This window comes from Tenrec ecaudatus, chromosome 14, assembly GCF_050624435.1.
Source record: "Tenrec ecaudatus isolate mTenEca1 chromosome 14, mTenEca1.hap1, whole genome shotgun sequence".
NCBI classification, from domain to species: domain Eukaryota; kingdom Metazoa; phylum Chordata; class Mammalia; order Afrosoricida; family Tenrecidae; genus Tenrec; species Tenrec ecaudatus.
The window spans coordinates 7352573-7377841 of NC_134543.1; the positions used below are offsets into that span (position 1 = coordinate 7352573).

Below are 25269 nucleotides of genomic sequence, written 5' to 3' on the forward strand. Positions count from 1 at the left end.
ATGCCCAGGCCAGGTAGGTAACCCCCAGTAGCACACCAACCAACGCCGATGAGGTTCAAACCACTTAAGAAAAGCTGTGGGCTAGTCTCTGTAATGCCGTTTATTTGAGATAAAGTCCCCTGGGCCCTAGGAAGTGTCAGCCCCCCACCCCCCATCACTTTTGTCCCCTAGCTCAGTTGTCAGGAGATAAAGAGTGGGGATAACAGAAAGCAGGACATATCAGGGCCCCCTGATTCTCACAATGGCGACCTGAAGACCTTGGCTGTCACTGGGCTGCTCCGGCTATTTGTGAGGATTCCATCTGGCCTGTCAGGGACTCAGCAGCCTCTGCTCTGGTTTAAAGGAGGTGGAGGCTTCCAGCCTCTGGGGTCCAGTGCATGTCAGGTGCTGATCCAGTACAGCCTTAGGGCAGGGTGTGGCCTGGCAGTTGAGACAGAGTGGAAGTGACATTTTCCCCTTGGTAAAGGGGGAGCAGAGGCTGGAGTAGGGGGTCTTTAATGGAAGAAGTCCTCGAAGGCAAGTGACTGGGCCAGGGCGAGGGGTGGGGCTGGGTGGTGTGTGAGGGGTAATCATCATCCTCATTGCCATCATCACAGGTGCACGTCCCTTGGTTTATTTATGTGACTGGAGTCGCTTCGTACAGCCTTTGGGGGGCTCTGGCTTCTCTGTGAGCTCTGCGATTCATCATGCTTCTGTCCAGTGTTAGGTGTAGGACCCACCTGGAGTGCACTTTTTCTATCCTGCTGGAGAATAGTGTCTGCAGTGGTCCAATATTTGCTAACACAGATAGTTCACACACTTTACAATGCTTTGGGGCTCCATCCCTAGGAGGTTAGTTTGTGGTGGAAGGAAAGGTGGCTTTGAGATGGGTGGCCACACTGCCCTCCCAGAGGTGCTGCCCTGTCTCCTCCCATGGCGGGCGGGCCAGGCCAGCTTCTCCACATTCCTGCCTATGCCAGGCCTCTGGACCACACTCGAGCACACTTGAAACAGACTGCTCTCAAGGTGGTAGGGCCTCCTCAGTGCCCAATATATTTTAGGTGCCCCCAACACAGTTGTTTCTTTGTTTTTAAACAAACTCATTAAAAATATCTGCCTGGTTGTGTTGAGCTGCCTTATAGGACAGGCCTGTCCTCTCCACTGGAAAGAGTGGCAGGCAATACGCATGTCACACTTCCAGCGCTGAGTGAACGAGAGCATTTTCTGGAAGGGCTGGTTAGAACGGGATGGCTCTGTGCCTCATTGACTCCAGGTTGCTGTTCTCAGTGGTGGCTAACTCAGAGCCGGACTGCTTGAATTACAGAGGTCAAATTGTGCGGTTTTGCCTTCCTGTTTTAGCGGCTGATCACCCTCCAGTAATCTGGTAGTTAATGTTTTCGCATTGCCATGCCCTGGGTCCAGAATGCTGCCATGTGATGTGAAATGATTGGCCCAAATCTTTTGGAAACTTAAGTTGTGACAAATCCCTTAGTTCACTGTCCCAACTAATATTGGGTGATTGGGCACTGAGTGAGTGAGCAGGCATGGTTAGAAGTGGAAGGAAGCCCGGGGCCGATTGTCACCTCCCAGTTTGCAGTCCTCTGTAGAGTAGGACGGCAGGCCCCACAGATAGCAGAGTTCTACTGGCTGCATGGTGGGATGGGGGCCATTCTCATCTAGAAAGGTGTGGGGGAGGGTGTTGTTGGGGTTCCTCAGCAAGTTGAAGTGGAAAATGTAAAAACTCACCCAGTGCTTTACCTAAAACCTTCAGCTCAGGATCCTGTGGAAGTCAGAAACACAACAGCAGAGTGGGACTGCGTTCTGCCTTTGTGGCCGCCCACCAGGACCCTCGAGAGATAGCAGAGTTCGCTTTGCCCTTCCTTTCAGGGAAACTTTTTTTTTTTTTACTTTTTAGGAATTGAAAACGACTGTCCTTTTGCAAAAAAAATGAAAGCTTCTTGCCTTTTTCCTTCCCTTTGCAATGTCGACAAGTCTCTGAGGAACAGGAATGCATATTTTATGCATATTTAACAGGGTTTAATAAGAAAATAGGTCATTTGAATATGTCAGCATTTTAATGTGATGAGATCTGCTGTTAGAATGTGTGCACACTGAATTTGTCTCATGTTTATTCATAGTTTTTCTTTAATGAAGAAGTCAGTATTTCATTAGCCTAAACCAAGCCGCCTGCAGTGGCTCCAACTGTGGGTCGGGAGCGGGAGAAGACAAGGAAGCGAGGGGGCAGGAGGGGGCAGTTCACCTGCTTAGTAAGTCCCTGCCCTGAGCCACTCTGCAGACCCATGCTGACAGCTCCTGACAGACGGGCCCCAGGGAGGAAACCACCCCAGTGACAGCAGAGCCTGGCATTTCATCAGACACCTGTCTGATTGATGCGGCCTGGCTCCTATCGAGCCAGCGGGCAGTGCTGCTGGGTCTTTCCACTCACACGTGTGGCACCTTTGGTGACCACTTCCCCATTTGGAACAACGTGAGGGTGGCACTCGGCACTCCTTGTCTTCTATAAACTGATCGTAAACTTGAGTGCTGATGGGCTGGTGGCTGCCATGAGAGGGACTCTAGGCCAGGCTGGGCAGAGCCCACCGAGGGTGTTGGTAGATGGCAGGCCAGGGGTGGTGTGTTCAGCATGGAGGGCAGGGGGTGGGGGTGGAGGGATGCTCTGGTGTTCCAGTGGTGCAGGTCTGAGCTGCAGAGGGCTGTGTGTGTGAGAGAGAGAGAGAGACAGACAGGAGTGGAACCCAGGCAGGGAACTCCAGCAATGAGGGGAAATGACCGTGGGCACACACACATACACACACACGCACGCACGCACACGGTCTAGCTCCAGTAACCAGAGGGCGGAAAAGGAGCTCTTGTTTGTCCTTATTTGCATTTCTCTGAAGGTGTGGTGGTGGGAAATGTCATCCTGTCAGAAAGACAGCACACCAGCCCCTTGTGCACTCCCTAGCAAGGGGAAAGGAGGGGGACTCACTTCTCATGTGCCTTGACGTGGGTGACTCCGAATTCACAGGATAGCCTGGGAAGGAAGAGGCTGTGAGTATGGAATCTGGACCACCCACCGGGAGCTGGGCAGCATCATTGGGCTCCCACCTCAGCAAGCATAGGAAGGTACAGTCACACAGTGATGGAGTTTTAGAGCTAGGCGCTACCTCAGATGTCCTCGTGTCAGCTTCTTGCCTGCCAGCCTGGGGCCATGTGAAGAGTGCAGGGCTGGGCTTTCCTGGTCTCAGTGTGTTTTTCATGAATCTGGGTCTTGGTCCCCCTGTCAAGGGGGAGTGGCAGTAGCACACAGTGCGTAGATTTGGAAGGGGCCAGCAGGACTGATGTGGGGTTTGTAAACTGAGGCCAGGAGCTAGTCTTTATTAATGGCGCTTGTTTGGAGCACCTGAGAAGACCGTTTGTTGAGAGGAGTTTGCTCAGCAAACCCACTGTTCCCTTTGCGTCGACTCGGACTCACAGCCAGGGTGCCAACGCTGTCTGTCATCTCTCGAAAGCAGACAGCCACCGTTCTCCATCGAGTAGGGGTGGGTTGGACCACCAGCCTCCCGCTGACCTACATGCTACTAGGACTCTTTCTGGCCTGCACAGGGCTGTATATTTGTGGTGCGTCTCTTCTGGCTTCTGTCACTTGACCTTCATTTCCCATTTTTAGACTCACTTCCTCTCTGCAGCAGGTACTGGCTGACCAGCTCGTGGGTGTTGGAGCATAAGAAGTTCAATCCCTTTCCTTCTAGAAACTTGAACCTGTACAAGGGGTTGGCATTTCCCCTGAGTCAGATAAGTAATGCCAAGCCTCCTGGGCCTCTCACAGTCAGGAGTCTTTTCTGGTTGTTAAGGGCTGGGTCCTTTAAGAAACCATTAGTTCTGCACACATTTTGGATGTAACTATGAATTGAAGAAGCTGTGAGGAAGATGGCCTGTGTGGTGTGTCACTAGATGAGAAGCTTTATTTCTACTTCCAGGACAGGTGGGCTGCTTGAGTGCTAAGCTGCTCACCTGCATGTGATATGTCAGCAGTGAAGATGTCTGAGTGTCAGTGTACGGTGTTACTGTCACCAGACCCAGGTGGCTCACTCTGTTGAAGACGCTTTGGCCCCTGTTTACAAAGATCTAGCTGCTCTTGAGTGGGCAGAGCCTTTTGCCCACCAGGCAGCAGGATGACAGGGGAGGCAGCAGGATGACCAGCCTGAGTACGCTCCAGCTGGTGCCCCGGGTAGGGAGTACTTCCCAGCAGCACTCACAGCCCTAACTTTGACTAGGTTAAAGGACCCCCGCACCCCTTCTAAAAAAATTAAATAAGAACTGTGGTCCAGTCTTTAAGATAAAGTATATATGGAGACTTCCAAAAGGTAGTGGAGAAATGGAATAAAAGATCATGGAATTTTCTCACAAAAATATTGAATATCTACCCACCCCCACCATTTTAGAGATCCCGAGTCTTAGGATAGGGCCCTAGTAGTTCCCCTTCTTTCTAAGTAGCTAGTCCCCTGGGCCCCCCATCCCCACCCCCGGTCACTATTGTCCTCTAGCTCAGTTGTCAGGAGATAGAGAGTGGGGATAACAGAAAGCAGGACATATCAGGGCCCTCTGATTCTCACAATGGCGACCTGAAGACCTTGGCTGTCACTGGGCTGCTCCGGCTATTTGTGAGGATTCCATCTGGCCTGTCAGGGACTCAGCAGCCGCTGCTCTGGTTTAAAGGAGGTGGAGGCTTCCAGCCTCTGGGGTCCAGTGCATGTCAGGTGCTGATCCAGTACAGCCCTCAGGGACGGGGTGCGGCCTGGCAGTTAAGACAGGGTGGAAGTGACATTTGTGTTGGGCTTTAAAGGGGGAGGTGTCCCAATGGAGGAAGACCTGGAGGGCAGGCGGGGGCCTTGGGCGGTGTGTGAGGCAACCTCCCCAGGCCCAGGAAGCAGCTGCTGGCCAGGGTGGAGCCAGGACGCTGGGGTGGGCCTGGGAGTGGTGGGGAGGTGAGCCTGGTCCAGTGTGGAGTGGATGTACCTTGGGCACTGGGCTGCATCTGGGCAGTGGCACTGGGAAGAAAGCAGGCTGGGTTGGTGGGCAGCTCTGTTGGGGGAGGAAGGATGGTAGAGACATGCCCATGTCAGCACTGCGTGTGTGTGTGTGTGTGTGTGTGGGAAGCTGGGGAGGTAGCCAGCTTGGGCAGGGTGAGTTTCCGGGTGGTGCTGGCCATTTGGCAGCTGCTCCACATGCCAATCAAAGGAGGACTTTTCCCTTTTGCCCTTTCAGTCTGTGGGATTCACTTCTTTCTCCTCCTCCCAGCCTTTCACGGGCAGAGAGGGTGTGAAATTCAGGGCCTACCTAGACACCCAGACACCCTCACAGCCTGCCTGAAGCCAGGAGGACTCACAGCTTCCCAAAGAGGCCTTTTGGATATATTTTTTCATATCACAACAGACCCTTTTGGCTATTCCGGTATCGTGACAGGTTCCCACGAGAAAGGCTCATGCACAGCTTCCTGTGGGCTCATGCCTGCCTCATCTTGCCAGGCGACAGAGCTAGCTGATGCCCCCTGGCATGGACTACTGCAAGCCCCCCAGGCCATGTTTTCAATTCTGCCGAGCTCCATCTGGCAGGCTAGATTCTCCCAGCCACCAGCCCTGGCCCTCCTATTGGAGCAGCAGCATTGCTAGGAGTAGGGCCAGTGGGAGCCAAGTCACTGGGGTGGGCCGCACCAGAGGCCTCTGGGGCTTTGCGGCCCTGTAGGTCAGAGTAGAGCTGCTGTGCGGGGCTTCTGAGACTCACCGTGCCAAGGGAAGCCGGCCACCTCATCATGGAGCAGCCAGCAGGTTCCATTGCCACCCTTCAGGCTCGCAGCTCTACATTCAGCCCGGTTCGTCACCACGGCTGGCTCCCACAGTCTCCTCAGGGCCTGGTTAAAGCAACTGAACCGCCTCGGCACTCCAGCAATCTTTCCCAAAGGAATCCCAGGAATCTTAAGAGTTAAAAAGTCCAGGGTAAAGTGAAACATGGAGTTTAAGTGTGTGCTACAGTTGGCCTTTTAAAACCATCAGTTAGATTTGTCCTATTAGGGTTCAGAACTAATAAGCATGAAGGGACAATATGAAGTGATTTCTCATCAGTAATTCATGCATATTTTAATGAGAATGTTAAACGTCTAATCTACCATTGAAAAAATTCAGAATCCAGCCTGTTATAGTCATTAAACCAATAGTAGGCACCTGTGATGTACTGGGATCTCTGTGAGGGCTGGATTCCCCAATGGTGTCTAACTCTTAAAATATGTAAAGGTCTTTGAAATAACATCACCGTTAAAGAAGCTATTTGCCTTCGGCTCCAGCCCATCACAGCCCATGTGTGTGCCCTCAGAACAGCTCCATAGAGTTTTCAATGGCATTTTGTTATTTTTATTTTTTTCAGTGGTATTTTAGAAAGAATTCAATCACCAGAACTTTGTTCCAGTATGCTGCCAACCTTGCAGGTGATAGTAGCTGAGGATGCCAGCTCTCCCTCACCCCAGGGGTCAGGGGCTAAGGGTGTCAACTCTGTACCACCCTGGACTCCTAAGAGCCAGCTAGTTGTGCTAATTAGGGTATGGAGTGAGTGTAAGCCCTCCCCCACACGTAACCATCTCTAGCGTCCAGCAGAAAGCCGGGACACGCAAGCTGCTTTTGTGGAACAGCATAGTGCTTGACTGCTATAGAGAAGTTCTTTTCCTTAAAGGAATTTTTGTTGTAATTTAAACATTGTAATTTCCTTGGAATTGATGATAGCAAACATAAAATAATCCTGTAATTGTATAAGTGATTAGAACAAAGTAAGTAGTTGAGAACTGAGAGAAGGAAAGGGCCAAAGAAAGGAGCAGGGGAAGCTCTCCAAGGGGATGGGTGGGACCCAGCTCAGGACCTCCGTGGGACATGCAGGCCACGGGCGCCTAGTTCATTCAGTACCTGCTTCCCTTTGTGGGCAGGGTGGCCTTCCAGGGACCCTGACCCAAGGGGACAAGTACGAGGGTCCTTGTGCAGTGCATAGAAAGTGTTCGGTGGTCAGTAGTGGGTGGCTGACAATAGGTTAAACCAAACGCCAGAGGCCAGCCTGTCCCCACGGTTCCTGATGTGATGGGAATAAGGAGGCAGGGAAGCAGGGCAGGGGTTGGAGGGGAATGTGGGGATAAGATAGACTCCAGCTGCCATTTGAGTGTGTGGCAAACCTCGGACCAGGCATGGGGAAGGCAGATTTGAACCCAGGCTGCTGGTTCAAGTCAACTTTCTCTTGCGGACTCCCCTCTTGTCACTTGTCTGGGCCAAGCGACCCCGTGGGGAAGAGGAGCAGGCATAGGCTGATTTTGCCCCAAAGGATGTGAGTTCAGAGCACGTATGGTATCCATCCCTCCATGCCTGTCACCCCCAAATAAAATAGGTCAGACAATGACGGGTCCCTGCAAAGAGACAGACCATGGGCTGAATAGAGGGCCTGGGGCCTGAGTCAGAGACCATACTGGGGAGGCCGTGTAGGGTATCCTCCATCTCGCTGGGGACTTGGGGGGCCACCTCCAGAAAGCTCCACGGCTCAGTGGAGCCTGTGGTTTCGCCTTGGGTGTCATGGGCTTTCATGGAGGGGACAGATTGCCTGGCTGGACGGGACTGCTGCTGTGGGGCTCCTTGTTAATGTGGTTCCTTTAGTACCCATGGACACTGGGCAGGGGAGGGACCTAAGTAAGACTTGGGCCTGCCCACTGTGTACCCTCCCAGCCAGCACAGCTCACGCTCGTGGGAGAGCTCATTTAAAACAACAAACCTGTCCACTGCATGGACGTTGTCAAAGAAAAGATGAATCACTAGAACAATGGAACTGGAAACCATGCAGAGTACCAGCCATGCTCTTAAACTAGAGTTACGGGTAAGAAATTATTCTTGAAAGAAGTTTCGAAGTTTTTAGCCTCCATGTCTGTACTTAGTTGTACCACACAGTCGTAGCGAGCACTCACCAACTAGGACCCTGCACCCAGTAGTCCAAGAAGTAATCTAGTTCGTTACTGGTCAGGGTGTTTTTGGACAAGGAGCCTGATTTAAGAGGAAAGTTGTGTTTTTAATTAGCAGTTAAAATATATTATTGTGCGTTTGGCTGCACATTTTTCCCCATTGGGGATAGGGATGTAGAATGAATATCTTGGACAGAGGCTTGGAGCAGTCCACCCCGTGAAGGGTCCCTAAGCCTCACTCTGAGTTGGTGATAGACGTGGGAAAATGGGTGCTTTCTTTACACCACTTTCCGAGAATTGTACTGTATTCCTTTGTTTATTCGATATTGGTCTGTTTTTTTCTGTTAATTTTTCCTTGCCTTTGAATTGAGTTTCATATTTAAGTGTTTGATTTTTAGATACATGTATGTATCCTTTTAGAAGGAAGTTCCTTAAAAAAGTCCACAATTGTGCATGTGGTAATCATGACCACGTGATACTCTGCTATTGCCTGTTTCAAACATACTGTTTGTCTCTAGCTGCAAGAGGTCTTAGTTTAAGTTTTCAGCTCTTAGCACTCTGGCCTGAAGAATGTTTCTAGCTCTGAACAAGCCAGCTTATTTTGCTGCCCCTTACACTCCTTTCCAGGCCCCTGTCTGAAGGCAGGGTCTCCTTCTGGGCTTCCACAGACCAGCCCTCTCAGGCCTCTCCTCAGGGGATCCCAGGCACTCCCCTTCCTCCGAGGCCTTTTCCTCCTGGCCCCAAAGTCAGACCTTAGCACCCCTTTTGTTTTCTGTAGAACGTTCTGTGACACGCTTCCCGATGCTTTCACATATATGTTCTCTCCTTTCACCCTCCAGACAATCCCCTGAGAGGTTGGTAGAACAGAGAGTCTCATCTCCGTTTTAACTGAGGTGAGACTGGGAGAGTGTCCGCATGGCATGTACTGCGTTCCTTTGCCCCGGGCGCCCAGCACCACCCCTTGACGCAGGCAGGCTGCCAAAGACACCTGTCGTCGTGAAGTCCTCCTCGCCACTCACTGTTGCTGCTCTTACTTGCACTCAGACACCCAGTCAGTACCCAGTACAGAGGCACGGGCCTCGGGAAGAGAGAGGCTCTAGGAACCCCCAGCTCCTGGGGCATGGGGTGGTCCGAGGAGCAGCAGAGCCTTGCTCTACCCTCTGCCTGGCGTTGGTACGCAGGGCCTCAGGCGGGCCGTGAGCAGGACACAACAGCCAAGCTCATCGCCACCTGCAGTTTCCTCACACAGGTGTGTGTGGAGGGGGGAGGGGGGCGGGGCGGCTCCGCAGACTGGGACTGCACAGAATGCTTCTGAGAAGGAAGCCTGTGGCCGGGACAAAGGCGGGGGGATGTAGGGTGCTGCAGATTATGCCAATGTCAGAAGTCATTGACTTTAATTTTGGGATTTGTTTTCTGTATGGGTGTGTGCATGTATGTGTGGCTGTGTATATGTATGTGGTGTGCCATGCAAATATTTAGAAGGGGGTGTGGTGTGTATGTATATTTGGGTTATGTGTATGTTTAAGCATGGTTGTTTATATGTATGGAATATGTGATGTGCATGTATGTAGGTATGGAGTGTATGTATATGTGCATCTGTATGGGGAATTTGTATATATGTATGGAGTATGTATATCTATGGGGCATGGGTATATGGGTTGTGTATTAGAACGTGTATATATGAGAATATGTATGTGGGGTATGTGTATATCTGTATAATATGTGTTGTATATGTATGGAATGTGTGCATGTGTGGAGTACATGTATGTGTATGTATGGGGCATGTGTATAAGGGTCTGTATGTATATATGCATGTGGTATGTTTGTAAGGTGTGCGTATGTATGTGGGTATATTATGGGGTATGTAAGTGGCATAGTGGTTATGTGTTGGGCTGTTATCCTCAAGGTCAGCAGTTTGAAACTACTGGTTGCTCTGAGAGTAAAAGATAAGACTTTCTACTCCCTTAAAGATAAGTCTTGGAAACCCACAGAGTAGTTCTACCCTGTCCTGTAGGGTTACTACGAGTCAGCATCAGCTGTATGGCAGTGAGGTTTTTGAGTTATGCTTGTGCATCTCTGTATGGAGGTATGTGTGTCTATGGGATATGTATATGTAGGGTATATATGGATGGAATGTGTGATATGTATCTATGTATGGAGTGTATACATATGAGGTATATGTATGGCAGGTGTATATGTGTGCATGGAGAGTATGTATGAATGGCTGGGGTGTGTGTGTGTGTGTGTGTGTGTGTTGTGAGCCCACACCTCCGCTCAGAATATAGTCCTGCCACTCTCTGGGAGGTGTGTGACCCTAGCTGAGTTGGTGCACTTCCCTCACCTTGCTTACTCTGGGAGAAGGGAAACCATCTCTTAGCCTGCTGTGAACAGGACACTGTGTGGGGCTCAGTGAGGGAGGGCTGCCCCACAGCTCTGACTGAAGAGGGGCCTCAGCCCAGGCAGGGCGAAAGAAGCCTGCAGCGGTACAGTCGGGCCTGTTGCTGGACCCTCCCCAGAGGCTCAGGGTTTGTTGGATCTGGGGTAGGGCCTTCAAACTGTCAGGCTCAATGTTCCAGGTGCTATAGCCCTGCTGCTGGTCCAGGGCCACCTGAGAACCACTGGGCCCCACATACTTATAGGGGCTGCAGATGCCGTTGAAAGCTGAGCTTGCCTGTAGTTGGAAGCAATAATGTTAGTTTGTAAACACTGACATTAGTATCTCCCAGATGTTCCCTCTGTGTATTTGAAGGAGACTCTAGTAGGTTGCGAAAAGAACCGTTACAAACATACTCACTTTACGGATAGTGTCTGTCGACTTAGCTCATGTATGTGAAAGTGCTTTTTGTACAATGCCCGCTGAATATTAAGTCACAACTGAAAAGCTTTTAAAATAACTTGGCTGTTACGATGAAAGCTCCAAATGGAGATAACATAGTGTAACGTACCGTGTTCATCTCAACGTGCTGTTTACCGTGTGTATTTTTCTCTCTCTCCTCCAGGCTGCTGACTTGAGTAAACCAATAGATAAAAGGATTTACAAAGGAACACAGCCTACTTGTCATGACTTCAACCACCTAACAGCCACAGCAGAAAGTGTCTCTCTCCTAGTGGGCTTTTCCGCAGGCCAAGTCCAGCTTATAGACCCAATCAAAAAAGAAACTAGCAAACTATTTAATGAGGAAGTAAGTAGCACCCCATCTGAGCTGTTAAGCATCCCTTTAAGACTCCATCTGTTCCTACCAAGGGTGGCGGGCTTTCTGTTACCCTGTGAGCTGAGCCCCCTCCACCCCGCAGCCATCCGGCCCAGTCGGGTCATGTGTAACTGCTAGCTCCCCTGTCCTCCGGGCTCTCTGTGCTGTGTGTCTGGACAGAGCGTGCCCAGGGGCAGGCAGCTGAGAGAGGACCTGACCGGTGTGTGTCATATAAAAAAATTCCAGACTTGATCCACACCATCAGAAAATGCCATGCCGAGTCGTGACCTTGATGGCGTGTCGTTAGGCGACTTAAATGGGAGCTAAAGTGTGTGTGTGTGTATGCGTGCATTTGGTGGGCATTTGGCTAAGGTAACAGTGGTGGCTTGTCCCAAAAATTGTGTACTGTAAAGTTTCTCTCGCATCCCAGGGAGTGCTCGAGGTGCTGAACGCTCTGCTCAGGGCCATGTCGGGAGTGGCCAGAGAGATACTACAGGTCAAAGCCATCAGCACAGGCTTTCTGGCTCAGAGATCACCGCTCCCTGTCTGATGGGTTTCCATCTCTCACTCCCGGGCCCAACCTGCCCTTCTTCTGACTGGGAAAGCCGAGGTGGCTGGTTGTCTCTGCCGAGGCCTCAGCTCTCTCTGAAGAGGGCCGGTCACGTGGGCCCCTCCCTCCAGAGGGGACCGATGCCTTTGTATCCATGGCTGCATGGTTCTGCTGTTGGAGGGTCTGGGCTTTAAGAAAGGCTTCTGTTTGGAGAGGTGTGTTTGGCTTGGACAGGTCTGTGACCCTCATGGCTCGTGGGCAGGCCCTGGTGTGAGCTGCCTCGCATGCCCAGCGTTCATCTATCTAGGTGCTGCTGGGCGCCAGGCTATCCCCTCGTCCAGTTTCACTGGGTTGGCTGCAGATACAGCCGGCCGCCGGCCAGGAAAAGCGCTTTCCCCTCTTCCCTTCTGACAAGTCTTTAGTAGACATGATGCTCTAATTTAACCAGGTATTTTCCTGGTCCCGTCTGAGGCCATGACTATTGGAAGCTGGGGCTCCTGTTGGCTGGGGCTGGGGGGGTGAGGGGGGGAGCAGCTTGACCACTGGCAGTACTTGGCCATTGGGCAGCAGCGTGGCGTTGTTTGTGTTGTGGGAGGAGGGGAGCATGTAAAGGCCTGTTGGCAAGCAAGACCTGGAGACTGCTCCAGCCACGATGGCACAGAATGCCACTTAGAGAACAAGGAGCCGCCTGTGTTGTCATCGGTGAGGGCGGGGTAGCGAAGCCTTAATGGAGTGCAGGCAGCACCAGCAGAGCCCGGGTGAGGTGCCTTTGGGGGCAGGCTGGAGAGCAAGCTGCAGACCCCTCACACCCTGTGGGTTTCATGTGGAAGGCGGGTGACAGGCTACTTGGCCCAGGTGTTGGTGACACCGCCCGCCACATGGTTTGCCCCAGCTGGCTGTGAGAGCAGGGTCATCTAACTAGGTTCAGCAGGGTGCTCTCATGTCCTGCTCCATCCCTGTTGTACAGGTACCAGCCAGGAGGAAACGGGGGTTGTCCAGGTTAAGTAGCCAGAGAGTGGTGGGATTGGACCCAGGGGTCCTCGGCTATAAGCCCCGCCTTCCCGTGACTGGACAGGGGCTAACTAGTAGCCCGGAGCCTGCTCGGAATGTGGTGGGAGTACAGGGTCATGTGTCATCCATGCTCTCAGTGTATTGTGAACCCAGGTAATCACGGGAGCTGACCCTTTAGAGGATGCCAGGGAAGGCTTCCCAAAGGGGATGTTGGAGGAGTGTGGACCCTGAGGGCATTGCAGGAGCCAGCAGGGCAGGAAAGGCCCCCAGCTCTGGAGAGGCAGCGCCCACGGTGGCTCAGGGAGCGAGCGATAGCATCGCTGAGGCCTTTTCAACACTTGTGAACAGAGAACCGAGGCAGCAGGATCCTTGAGGAGGCTTTAGTAACTGAGGGCCAGACCTCCACCTGGCCCCTTGGTCTACGAGGAAGTTGCAGCCCCCTTGGTGTGTTCTTAGAGCTCTGGCTGGTGATGGAAGAAGGGAGTGGGCCAGGGATGCACACACAGGGTGAGAGACATCCACACGCCTGTGTGTGCTCACCCATGTAGGTGCGCCTAGGCGAATCACCTTTTATCTGAGCAGGTGGAGGTAGGGTGCCTGCAGAGGGGCCCACAGCTGAAGGCTGGGATAGGAGAGCATGTGACCCCAAGAAGGATTGAGAGGAGACAGACCCGTACAGGCCCTGAGGCTGCAGGTGGCTCCCTCAAGTGCTCTCTGGCACAGCCTCGAGCCTGTAGAGAGGGACAGAGCACCAAGGACTCCTGAAGGCTTTGAGAAGCAACCTGGCTGCTCTTGGAGGCTGAGCTGGGGAGAGTGTGACTGGCTGGGTTCCGGGCCCTCTCCAGATAGCAACCTCAGGCAGGGGAGATGGTCAGGAGCAGAGCTTCCCTCTTTGGTGTTTGTAAACCTCACCTGGAGGTGGTTGGATGGACAGATCTGGAGCTCAGAACTGGAGGGACAAGTTTGGGGTTGTTAGCATATAAAGGAGGTCCCGAAGGGGTGGTGCAAACAGTATTCTCTACCCCTGACTTGTAGGAGGGTAGTTTGAACCCAGCCAGCTTGTACTGCAGAAGCAAAGGCCTGGTGATCTGCTTCAGTTAAAATTACAAACGAGGAAACCCGGGAAGCAGTCTACTCTCTGCTCCACCCTTCATGGGCGGACCGGAGTCAGAATCACCAGACAGCCGTGTAGCACAGTTGTGGAGCCTCAGAGACAGGTTGTCTGTAGAGAAAGTCTTAGGAGAGGAAGGAGAGGGCCTGCAACTGAGCCCTGATGGGAGTGCTCCAAATGCAAGGCAGCTCCTCCCTTCACCCAGCAGAGCACGCAGAGCTCAGAGCAGACCCCTGGTTACCGTCCCTCTGCTGCCTCGGCCCAGAAGCTGAGCCAGAGCACTTGTGCCTGGCCCTGCTGCCGCCACCCCTCCCCAGCCATGTCCATTGGAAGGGCCTGAGGGCAGCCCGGACAGGCACAGCCAAGCTCAAGGCAGAGGGGATTCGGTGGCCTGTTTTTGCTTGGGGGTGGGGAGTGGGGAAGCTTCCTGGAGAGATGAAGGATAACTGGACACTTCTCGGGAGACGAGGTGAGCTGGTGGAGCAAAGCCTGCTGGCCACGGGCAGCTAAGCCTCCCTGCCTCAGCACAGGCCTTCTCTTGGCCTCCTCTGCAGTGTCGCCAAGCCCCGCTCTGCCTCCCCTCTGTGCCTGGTGCAGGAGCAGCGGTCATCTCCACGGGGACATTGGAGGAAGGCTCGCTCAGTAGGCGGGTTTAGATTAAGCAGTGTAAGGGTGAAAATGCTGGATGGTTGGACAGGCAGAGTGTGCTCGCTGTGCACAGTCATCATCTGATGGTTTGACAGGCCAGTCTGTGGGGGCTGCACCCTCCAGGGAGACACCAGCCCAAGTCTGACCCACGTCAGGAGCCTAAGCCAGCCCTGCACTCTGGGACACTCCAGAAGCCATTGCACACTCTAGAGTGTTTCTAAACCTGGGGTTTCTTTTTGTGGCATCCTGTTCCCACGCAAACTGTGCCCTTGACAGCAGCGCACGGGCCTCGGTTGAGAGCGCTCAGGCCAGCCTTGCCTGTCATACTTGGAGAGCCCCGAAGGGCTGCAGGGCAGTGCTCGGGGGATGTGGGAGTCCTTGCTGGCCTCCTGATACATCTCTCTCAGGGTGACAGCCCCAAGGGTGAGCCTCCTTACGCTCCAAGTATGGTTTTCATTGTTGGTTAAAATATGAAATTCGCAAAGTGCTTGCCCCAGCTGCTTTGGGGACTGTTGCCCTGGCTTGCCCTGCTCTCAGCGATGAGGCCAAGGGGCAGGCAGCCGGGACTTCCACCCTGCCTCTCTGCACACTGACTTAAGCATTGGACTGCCAGCCGCAAGGTCCTCAGTTTGAAAGCACCAGCTGCACCCTGGGGAGAAAGCCGGGGTCTTCTACGCCCATAGAGAGTTAACCCACAGGGCAGCTCTGCCATCCCCCAGTGGGATCTCTGTGAGTCCCAGGCAACTCTGACAATGAGTTTGGTTTTGATTTTTTGGATCGAAACTGGAAAGAAGGCCTTGGGTTTAGGAAGCATGTGAGCATCAGCCAGTCCCTGACTGACTGACTGTACCACAAGAGTGGGAGATTTTGATGGAGGGAAGGAAACGGGCCCTGAGTAATCGGTTCCTTAAAGTTTTGGGGGACCCACCACCAGGACTCGCTCCCCACAGCACAGCTCTGGGTCTGCCCCCTATGTCTGCTGGGGCTGCTTGTGCCTGCACCATCAGCTGCTGGGCTGGGGCTGTCTGCTCTGGCCGGGTTTCGGTCGTCGTCAGTACACACCTGGGCTGTAAGCTGAAAACCAGTCCCCTGCTTGCCACGCTGAGAGCAGGGAAGGGGGAGACCCTGTGGGCATCTGAGAAGCCTACATTCAAGTTCGATTATTTGGCCATGACGCTAGACTGCGGTTAGATTTCTTTCCATTCTGATTCCTTGTGATACACAGCGTGTTGGACGACTTTCATGCTGGTGTGTGGGGTTTCACTGCTGCTCTAGTCCTTGTTGGGCGGCTGCCCCAGCCTTGGACTGTTGGTTTGGTTTTCAGAATCTGCAGCAGGAGGGAAGGCAGGAGACAGGAGCTCTGAGGGGATGGCTCAGCCCGTTCCCCTGCAAGCGCACCCTGGTGTTTGAGAGCCCTTTCTTCCTCATCGTGACCCTTTGGGACAGAGTAGATCTGCTCCAGCGAAGTACTTAGAAGGCAGCCAGCTCACCGTCCACCCGCAGAGCATCCAGGTGGCTTGAAGCACTGACTTTGCAGTTAGCAGTTGATATCGCCAGGGCTCTCTGCCACAGTGACAGGTTTTTTGTTGGTTACTACGTATTTGTGTGTGGTGATCAGCTGAGGCTCTGGGGGGTTTCCACTCAGACACTTCTGCCAGAGCTGCCACCTCCAGCCCGCCTGGGTCCGTTCATCCCCCAACCACCAGCAGGGCCTGTGCTTCTGTGCCACAGAGGACTGGCCTCCTCTCCTCAACTCTCAGCTTCCAGTTGAGATTCCAGACCTCAGAGACTCGGGGGGGCGGGCGGGGTGCACCAGCCCCACCCCCTCTCCCAGGAACCCGCGTAGACTTCCAGTCTTGCTTTCTGGTCTTCCTGCTGCTCTGCCAGCCTTTGTCCTTTGTCACCCATTGCTCAGCTCCCTGGTCCGGGTGTCACAGACTTGACCACTGGTCTCCCTGACCATTCCTTTTCCATGGGCTCCAGAGAACTCAGTAAGGCGGGGGCCCAGGGGGTGCTCATTGTCCATAGCTGGACTACTGGTCCAAAGGGACCTCACAAGAAAGGCCTGGCGTTTACTTCTCAACTGGGAGAGCCCCTCGGAACACAGCGCAACTGCAGCCCTACTTTTCCTTGTCATGTCCCCTCCGTCAGCAGCCCTGTCCGGCAGGATTGAGCACACCTCGCAAGTGCGTGTTGCCCAGCAGCCCTGGGGAGTGGGTGGTCATCGCTTCCCAGCCCAGCCCCACACTGCCCTGCCCACAGAGAACCAAGCGGCTGGTCCCTGTGCTCTCTGCCCAGGCTTTGGGAGTCCAAGAGCCCGGGTGCACATGGCTCCACTTCTCTACCGCCACCCTGCTCCTCCCTGGGACTGCCAGCCTGGACTGGGTTTGAGCCCGGCCCCTCCTCAGTCTCTTGAGCCTCCAGCCCCTCCCATTCAGTCTTGGCACCATCCTGCTCAGTGCCCTCTGAACTTGTTTGGTGTCCTCAGACCTTTACTCAGCTGTCCATCTTTCTCTGCCCCTCCTATCCTCCCCAGACCCCTGCCCTCCAGCAGCTCTTCCTGTGCCCTCTCCTGCTTAGTTTTTCCTCCAGAGCCCTTGCCATCCCTGATCAAGTGCATTCACTTCCTGTCCTTCCCTGTCATATGTGCAAAACTGCCCCACCCCTTAGTGGACACTCTGCCGGCAGGGGCACAGTCACCGAGGGCTACCAGCACTGGCCCTGGAGCCAGCTTCCATTTTGTGTTGTCTGCTCCCACTGAGAACCCATGGCAGAGGTGTTCAGGGGCCCCCATACCCACCCACACCACCCCCCAGCCTCTTACAGGGATCCTGAAGCCTCTCACGCTGGAGGACCCCGGTGGCAAAGCCAGGACTGTTGTCATACTCCAGTGCAGTTATCTTTATTGTGGGTTTTTTCTTTTAAAACTTGTTCCTAACCATATGGCTAACATTTTTATATCCTCAAAACTTCCCACCGTGTTGCGTGCAGTGTTGTTAGCACCCGAGGGCTCTCAGGGAAACGAGCAATGGGAGGTGAGGCAGCAGGCCAAACCCCAGCCTGGAGTTCATTTTGCTCGGCACCTGGACTAGGTCCCACTGAGGAGTTGGGGTTGCACACAGCTGCTCAAGATGAGGGAGCAAGTGGGACCTTAGCTCCCCACTCCATCAACGTGGTCCCTGGGCCAGTCCCACGTCCCCCAGCCCCAGGCTGGCCTGGAAGTGGCCCCGCAGAAGCAGCCACACGATTGATGGCACCTGCCAGAGGAGTGCTAGGTGGTGAATGGTGGTGGTAATGCCGGTGGACTTTTCTAGGTCAGTCACTAGCGTGAAAAGGGGAGAGGCATGAAGGGCATTGCTGACAGGGCCACGCTGTCTCTGTCCTGATCCCAGACCCTAGGTATTCTGAGCAGGCTCATCTGCCCATGACCAGCCTCGGAGACCACCTTCCCCAGCACTTCCGGCACTCAGCACCATCCCTCTTCTCCAGAGCTCCGTGGGATGCCAGCCTCCCTGGGCACAATGGGCACACCAGCAGCAGCAGAGGTCCCTCTCGCCCACTGGAAGGAACAGCTTGGTCCGAAAGTCATGCTGGGCCCCGCTGACCAGGGCACTCTGGGAGTCTGCCTGGCTCCACTGGGGCTGAGATGTGGGGGCATGCAGGGGGCAGACGCTCCGCCCCCAGGTGGATTGCAGTGATGAGGGTAGAGGCAGTTGGCCTCACGTGGGCCCGTACCTCTGAGTGGTGGCTCTGTTAGGCTTGTCTAGGTCCTCGGGTCAGCTGGTCCAGACTAGAGTGGTAGCAACTTGGCTTCTGAATGAATTGCGCCTTCTGTCAGTCCCCCTGGTCCCATGCGGAAACTTGAGGAGAAGCTTATCAAGATAGACCCGGACAGCACTCAGGAGGGAGGGTCGTGCCCCTGTGCTCGCCGGCAGTGAGGGGACGGGAGGCGGTGCTATCTAGTGAAGTCTGGGGCCAGAGCATGCCACAAGGCAGAGAGTGCCAGAGGCCAGGGAGTGTCCAAGGCCACGGTGCCCAGCTGGTGGGACTGACCAGGGGCCTTTAGCTTGAGCAGCAGCTGGTTTGCCTGTGGAAGCGTGGAGCTGTGAGGCCACCCTATGGTGATAACCTGCTCTCCTTTGTCTTCACAGAGACTCATAGACAAGTCACGTGTGACCTGTGTCAAATGGGTGCCCGGCTCAGAAAGCCTTTTCCTGGTGGCCCACGCTAGTGGGAGCATGTACTTGTATAACGTGGAGCACACTTGTGGCACCACCGCACCCCACTACCAGCTCCTGAAGCAGGGCGAAAGCTTCGCTGTGCACACTTGCAAGAGCAAATCCACGCGGAACCCCCTCCTCAAATGGACGGTGGGCGAAGGGGCCCTTAACGAGTTTGCTTTCTCCCCGGACGGCAAGTTCCTGGCCTGTGTGAGCCAGGACGGCTTCCTGCGCGTGTTCAACTTCGACTCGGTGGAGCTGCATGGCACCATGAAGAGCTACTTTGGGGGCTTGCTCTGCGTCTGCTGGAGCCCCGACGGCAAGTACATCGTGACGGGTGGCGAGGACGACTTGGTGACCGTCTGGTCTTTTGTGGACTGCCGCGTCATTGCGCGAGGCCACGGGCACAAATCCTGGGTTAGTGTGGTGGCATTTGACCCCTACACCACAAGTGTGGAAGAGAGCGACCCCATGGAGTTCAGCGGCAGCGACGAGGACTTCCAGGACCTCCTGCACTTCGGCCGAGACCGGGCCAACAGCACGCAGTCCCGGCTGTCCAAACGGAACTCGACAGACGGCCACCCCGTCAGCGTCACCTACCGGTTTGGCTCCGTGGGCCAGGACACACAGCTCTGTCTGTGGGACCTGACAGAGGACATCCTCTTCCCCCACCAGCCCCTCTCCAGAGCACGGACACACACGAATGTCATGAACGCCACCAGCCCCCCCGCCGGCAGCAATGGGAACAATGTCACCACCCCGGGAAACTCCGTGCCCCCCCCTCTCCCGCGGTCCAATAGCCTCCCCCACTCAGCCGTCTCCAGCGCCGGCAGCAAAAGCAGTGTGGTGGACGGTGCCATCGCTTCTGGGGTCAGCAAGTTCGCCACCCTCTCACTGCATGACCGGAAGGAGCGGCACCACGAGAAGGACCACAAGCGCAACCACAGCATGGGACACATCTCCAGCAAGAGCAGCGACAGGCTGAACCTCGTGGCCAAAGCCAGGTCGGACCCCGCGAAAACTCTAGGCACAGCCCTGTGTCCACGCATGGAGGAGGTGCCCTTGCTGGAGCCGCTGATCTGTAAAAAGATAGCGCACGAGAGACTGACGGTGCTGATCTTTCTTGAAGACTGTATAGTCACTGCTTGTCAGGAGGGATTTATTTGCACTTGGGGAAGGCCGGGTAAAGTGGTAAGTTTCAATCCTTAATGCTGCACCGAGCCTGGCCGCCCCCGGCCGTAGGCTCCCAGGAGGGCGGGCAGGGGGCAGGGAGGGGGCGGGGGGGCAGGGTGTACAATGACTGTGAATGGCACTTCTTTATTCTCAATGTAAATCTCAACGCATCAGAGCCATAATTTTGGATACTGCATGCCATGTAATTCCGAATCATTTGATAATTCACCATAGAGCGTTTTAAAACTATATCTAGAATCAGACTAATTGCCAGCCCCACCAGCCCCCCTCCTGGGAGCATATAGAGCCCACAGTTAGCGCTCCTGCACTAGGAAGCCCCCTCCCCTCAACTTAGCAGAATCATGGTGGGTGGGGGGGGAGGGGCGGCACAGACTTCAACGGCTGAAATTAAAGTTTCTGCTTTCCCCAGATCAGTCTGCTCACCTCCTCAATTAGACTTGCGCCCACCTGCCTGGGGACGCTCAGGACAGGTGGCCGGCCATTGTCACCCATCGCCCCCGTTTTTTACCTTAATCATACAGTATTTAGGAATCTATGAAATTTAACCTTCGGAACGAAGCGTTCAGCAGGGTTGGTTGATATTATTTTTACATTGTTCTGGCAATCCACAGAGAGAGAAGAGCCTTAATTTTTAAAGCCCATTTTAGTCATTTTATGACAATTAAAATTGTTTAATAAACATCTTTTTTCAAAGAAGCCGTTTGTAGCACGTTGATTGGGATTCTGAGTGGATCTGTGCCCCGGGCGCCCCGCTGCCCTGAGCCTGCGCAGTGAGAGCCGTTGTGGGCCTGGCCGGGAGCTGCTGTCCAAGTGCCTCTTGCCACATAAGCCGAGACCTTTCCTGTCTGATGCTCTTTGCTTATGTTGGGTTTTTTTCTGGTGAGGGAAAAGGAGGTTTTCCTGTATTTTGTTTTTGGTTAGAAGGCCAGGCTGTGGTCAGACCCCTTGCTTTGTTTTGGGAAGACTCTGGGGCATGCATGGGCCTTGACACCCTCCCTGCTGGGCCCAGGCCCCAGGCCTCTCCAGAGTGCACATGTCCCAGGCCAGGACCCCTTATTTAGGATTTGGTGGCGGTCATGGGCTTAGGGCTCTGTCTTCACTGGGTGGCTCCTGACCACCCTATGTCTTCCCCCCCAGCTCCCAGGCCTGGTGGTCGGCCGCCCATGGTCCACATCCTGCGGCCCGGACCCCGCTGCGGGGTTGCTGCAGTATTGAGTGTGACTCCGCCGTACCTTATGGCTGTGCCCAGCACTTCCTTTCCACAGTGAATGCCATGGTCCTCTGAGCTCTGTGCTTTATGTCAAGGTGGTCATTCTCTTATTTGTTAACTTATTGGGGACATTTAGGTTTGTTTTTTCTGTTTTACACACCTTTATAATTAAATATAGAGATAATGATAATCAATGCTGGTTTGAGTGATTGAGAAAGTGGAAAACCTGGAGACTGGACTCCTTGAAGCGGGCGCCCTGCCATCCTCACTAGGCCAGCCCCTCAAAGGCTGGTCCTCCCTACCCCCCACCCCCAGGTGAACACCCTGGCCGCCTTCCCAGGCAGCTTCCAAGTGTCCCTACTACTGAATCTAGGCTTGGGGGCGGGAATGGGGCTTTCCTCCCAGCTGAGAGACCCATAAATGTCACTGGACATGGGCTAGCTGAGTGCCCCAGGCCCACAGCAACTGCAGGCAGCTTCATGGATTTAGAAATGCTCTTTCAAATGCTTCAGAGGCATTGTGTATGCAGTGTCCAAATCTCAGACTTAGGACTCAGCCGACTGGGAGGGTGGTAAGGACAGGTAAGTGTGGTGGGCATGGCGGCAGCTATCTACAGCAGAGCAGTTCAGACCTCTCCTTTCTAGTCTCCTCCCCTAATTCAGCATGCTTAGTGTTGTGACGGGGGAGGGGGGAGCCAGACGGGGGGCAGGGGGGGAGGTGCATACTCTCTCCTTGGAAGACTGGGTCTGAGAGGTACTTCCCTGTCCCTCCCACTGTGGAATCTCGGTCACACTCGAGCCCTTTCCCTGTTCCCTCTGGTGCATGATCCCAATGCCTGCCTGGCATCTGTATGGGGTGGCCTCCCCTCCCGGCCCCCCATACTTGCTGGGCACCGGATGTGGGGTGCTGCCCACCCTGGCCAGCCTGACTGGCCCCAAGCTGCCTCAGCAGAATGGCCTCTGACTCGCTGCCCTTTCTTTGACAGCCGGCTGAGCCCATCCCCTCCCGTCAGGAGGACCGAGTGCGGGGTGCTCTCCACGACCACAGCTAGCGCGAGTGGCACCTGGAGGAGGAGGAGGAGGAGGAGAGGGGGCCCATGCCCCGGAGTCCTGGCTCCTGCAGACCCGGGGGGTGGGGACTGGCAGCAGGCTCACGTGGCCACCTTTCCCCTCATCTGACTGAGCTGCTCTCGGGAGTTTCCAGGTCCCTCAGCTCCCATACCGTCATGAGCAGCCCAAGCGCGGGCCCCTGGGGATAGAGGGTGGTCCTCAGTTGTCTTGGAGGTGCCGGCCCCAACAGACAGGGAGGGCCCAGGTATGCAGGGGGCACGAGGTGACAGACAACTTGCTTCTGGCTTATCTCTGTTCCAGCGTCAATTACTGCAGAAGCTAGGCTTGCTGAGACTGGGGAGGTGGCTTTGGAAGGTCCCAGCCCCCCCACCTCACAATGCCATGGAGAGGGAGCGCCCCTGGGAAGGGAAGGGTTCTTTGGGAAACTGTGCCTTCTAGTGAAGGCAAGTCTGCAGGCCCCTTACTGAGAACTCCCACGGCCTTCTTCCCGTCCTTGCATGCGGTTTGTGAAGCGCCCCTGGATGTCAGGTGGACGGTGTCCTGTGTGCGGGTAGCCGGCGGTGAAGACTCCAAGTCCTTTCCTCATGGTGCAGCCTGTGTGAGAAAGGGAGTGTGGGCCGCGAGCGAGCACTTGGTGTGGGACCAGCAGGACGGAGTGCCTTAGAGGAGGGGAAACCGTGGCCGGGAGCACGGCCTCGCAGACACTCAGGACACCGAGAAAACACAAGGATTCGAGGCCCCAATTCCCGCACAGGTCCCCTGGAACTCGGTAGTTCTCTCCACGCCCAGGCCCGCTGGCGTGGCTTGGCAGGCCATCTTCCAAGCCTCCTTACACTTCCCGTGGGGCATCACAAATTTTGAAGCCATTTAAACAGGTACGACGTTACTGCTGAGCTGCCCAAGCTGTTCTGTTAGGTCCCCGCCCCTATGAGAGGGTATTCGAGGCTGCCTGCCTGGGAAGGGGACCGACTGTGGGAGCAGTAAGCAAGCTCAGGCTCAGAGAGGTTCCTAAGGGCCCCAGCCTTTTGTGTACTTGGTGACCAGCAGACCCTGGGGCTCCCCATGGAAGCTGCCTGTGGTGCCTTTGGTGTGCCGGCATGGCCCAGGTCAGTGCCCTGTCAGCCGGACATGTGAGGGCACTTGGCCTCTGTGTGTCTTTCCCAGCACGTGGGATGGGGGTTGGGGTCAAGGGAACCTGGTAAGCCATGGAGGCTTCAATGGTGAAAGCTGACTGTCCCCCGCCCTGTGGGCACAGCAGGGGACTCTCATGGCCGTGACATGCGTGAGAGCATACCCATTGCAGCTTCGGGCCGTGGAGGTGGCCACAGAGCGCCAGCGGGCAAGTCCATTACCGCTGCCCCAAGCACCTGTGCTGAGGGTGTCCCTTTGCAACATGGGGTGAAGATAGAAGAAAATGCCCCCACCCCCCGCCCCAGGCAGGGCCCCTCCTGCCCCCTGCCTGCTGTTGGCCATTGCTGCCCCGCGCCACGAACCGCGCGTCCGAGCGTGTGAGAGCCGGCACCTGCGTTCCTGGGATTCCTGTCTGGCTGCGTCTGTTAGAGCGCCGTGTTAGGTGACACTGCACAAAACTGTGTGGCCTGGTGGCCTTCCATGACAATCCTCCATAGAGGTCCACTCGGCGCCCTTTCCCACCCCTCTGACTTCCTGCCGGTGGGATCAGGGCAGGGTGAGCAGACCCCCGCGGGCACGTGGGCTCCATGCCTGTCGCAATAATCCTGGGCGCACTCACGCCAGTGGTGGTCTCTCTTCATTTTAAGAGAGCCATGTTTCTGCCCTCCCGGCTTCCGTCCTTAGCTGTCCAACTGTCACTCTCCCACAGCTGGAGACCCTCTATACTTGACGTCATGAAGTACTTTGGGATTGGGGGGATTGCCCTCTGTATCACGACATGAAATAAAACCGTGTGAATGAGTTGCAAGCGTAGATACTTGTCAGTCGTCTTTTGTACCCCGGGAGCCTCCAAGTCTCTGAAAGCTTTGTTCCGTGCTGTGGACAGAGAGGCCTGGGTGAGCCCTGTGGTGACGAGCGTGGGCGGCAGCACTCGGAGCACAGGCTGGGTGTCTCACGAACTGCGTGCGGAGCAGGGCCACTGATGGCCACCTGCCCTGAGATCTCGTCCCCTCGTTCTTCCACCCCCAGGTCTTCCAGGCCCATACCTGAAAGGCCCTACCACAGGGTGACCCGGTCGGGGCTGACCCAGACAGGGTCTCCTGCCCCACTTCCCTTCCCTGCCCGCCTGTTTCCTCAATGTCCCAGGAAGGTCAGCAGGCTGTCTGCCTGGGGTTACTCCAGGCTGCACCACCCGACGCTCCCCTCAGGGACGTCAGGCCCTCCTGTCACCCTGCCTGTGTGCCAGTGTGGCCAAGGCATCTCCAGGGCCCGCCCCCTCTTCCTGCTGCTTGCTCCTTGGAGAGGCCCTGGCCGAGGAGCGGCCTACCACAGAGTGATGCTCTTTTCTCAGCACCCAATAGACCTCTGGCCTGAGAGGCCTTGCCAGCGAGACTTTGTTCTGCAGAGGAGCTAGCAGGCCACCCACTCACCCTGGTGGCCTCTTCGTTGGGCCAGCTGCCTCTTTGCCCAATAGGAAATGAGAAATGACCCCAGGTGGTGGGCCTCGGTTCACGGTGAGTGCTTTTCTGGCTGGGTCCCAGGCCCCTAGAGGCTTTGGGTGGCCTTTCTCCTGAGGCCATGGTCAGAAACCTGGAGCCGCCCACTGTGGGCAGTGAGGGGGGTACACCCTCCACGCTCCTTGCCTTCAGGGCTGTGGCCTCCCGTGCCCTAAGCTCCATGGTGCCCTTTCTTCCCTGGTCTGCTGGGGTCTCCCCACTCAGTGGGGGGTGCAGGCGACCAGCAGTGAAGAAGTGGATCCTGCTCTCTTGAGGGGGGCCATCCGGTGTCACTCGTCAGCATTTCATTCTCTTCAGGAACGTCCCTGTGATGGCTGGGAGTCCCCGAAGAAGCTCTTGGCAGGCCCAGTTCCCTCTGAGATGAGCCAGCCCAGGTGACGCTGCAGGTGGCACTTGGCCCCTTGCCCCCAGCCGAATGCCGCCGCCTGGCTCCCCAAACGGAAGTGACCTACTATC

The 25269-nt window shown here is 55.1% G+C and overlaps 1 protein-coding gene across 5 annotated transcripts in view; it reads left to right on the plus strand.

Moving 5' to 3' along the window:
- WDR20 (WD repeat domain 20) overlaps positions 1-24099 on the plus strand; it is a 63182-nt gene extending 39083 nt beyond the window's left edge. For 2 of the 5 annotated variants that reach the window (XM_075530615.1, XM_075530617.1), the window contains exons 2-4: positions 10960-11142; positions 18623-19882; positions 22081-24099. In XM_075530615.1, coding sequence (XP_075386730.1) covers positions 10960-11142; positions 18623-19882; positions 22081-22146 — 1509 coding nt within the window. In that variant the 3' untranslated portion in view covers positions 22147-24099. Of the gene's footprint in view, positions 1-10959; positions 11143-18622; positions 19883-22080 lie in introns of those variants that run through there. The other 3 variants (XM_075530616.1, XM_075530618.1, XR_012779665.1) reach the window with 2 other exon arrangements.
- The last annotated feature ends 1170 nt before the right edge of the window (positions 24100-25269 follow it).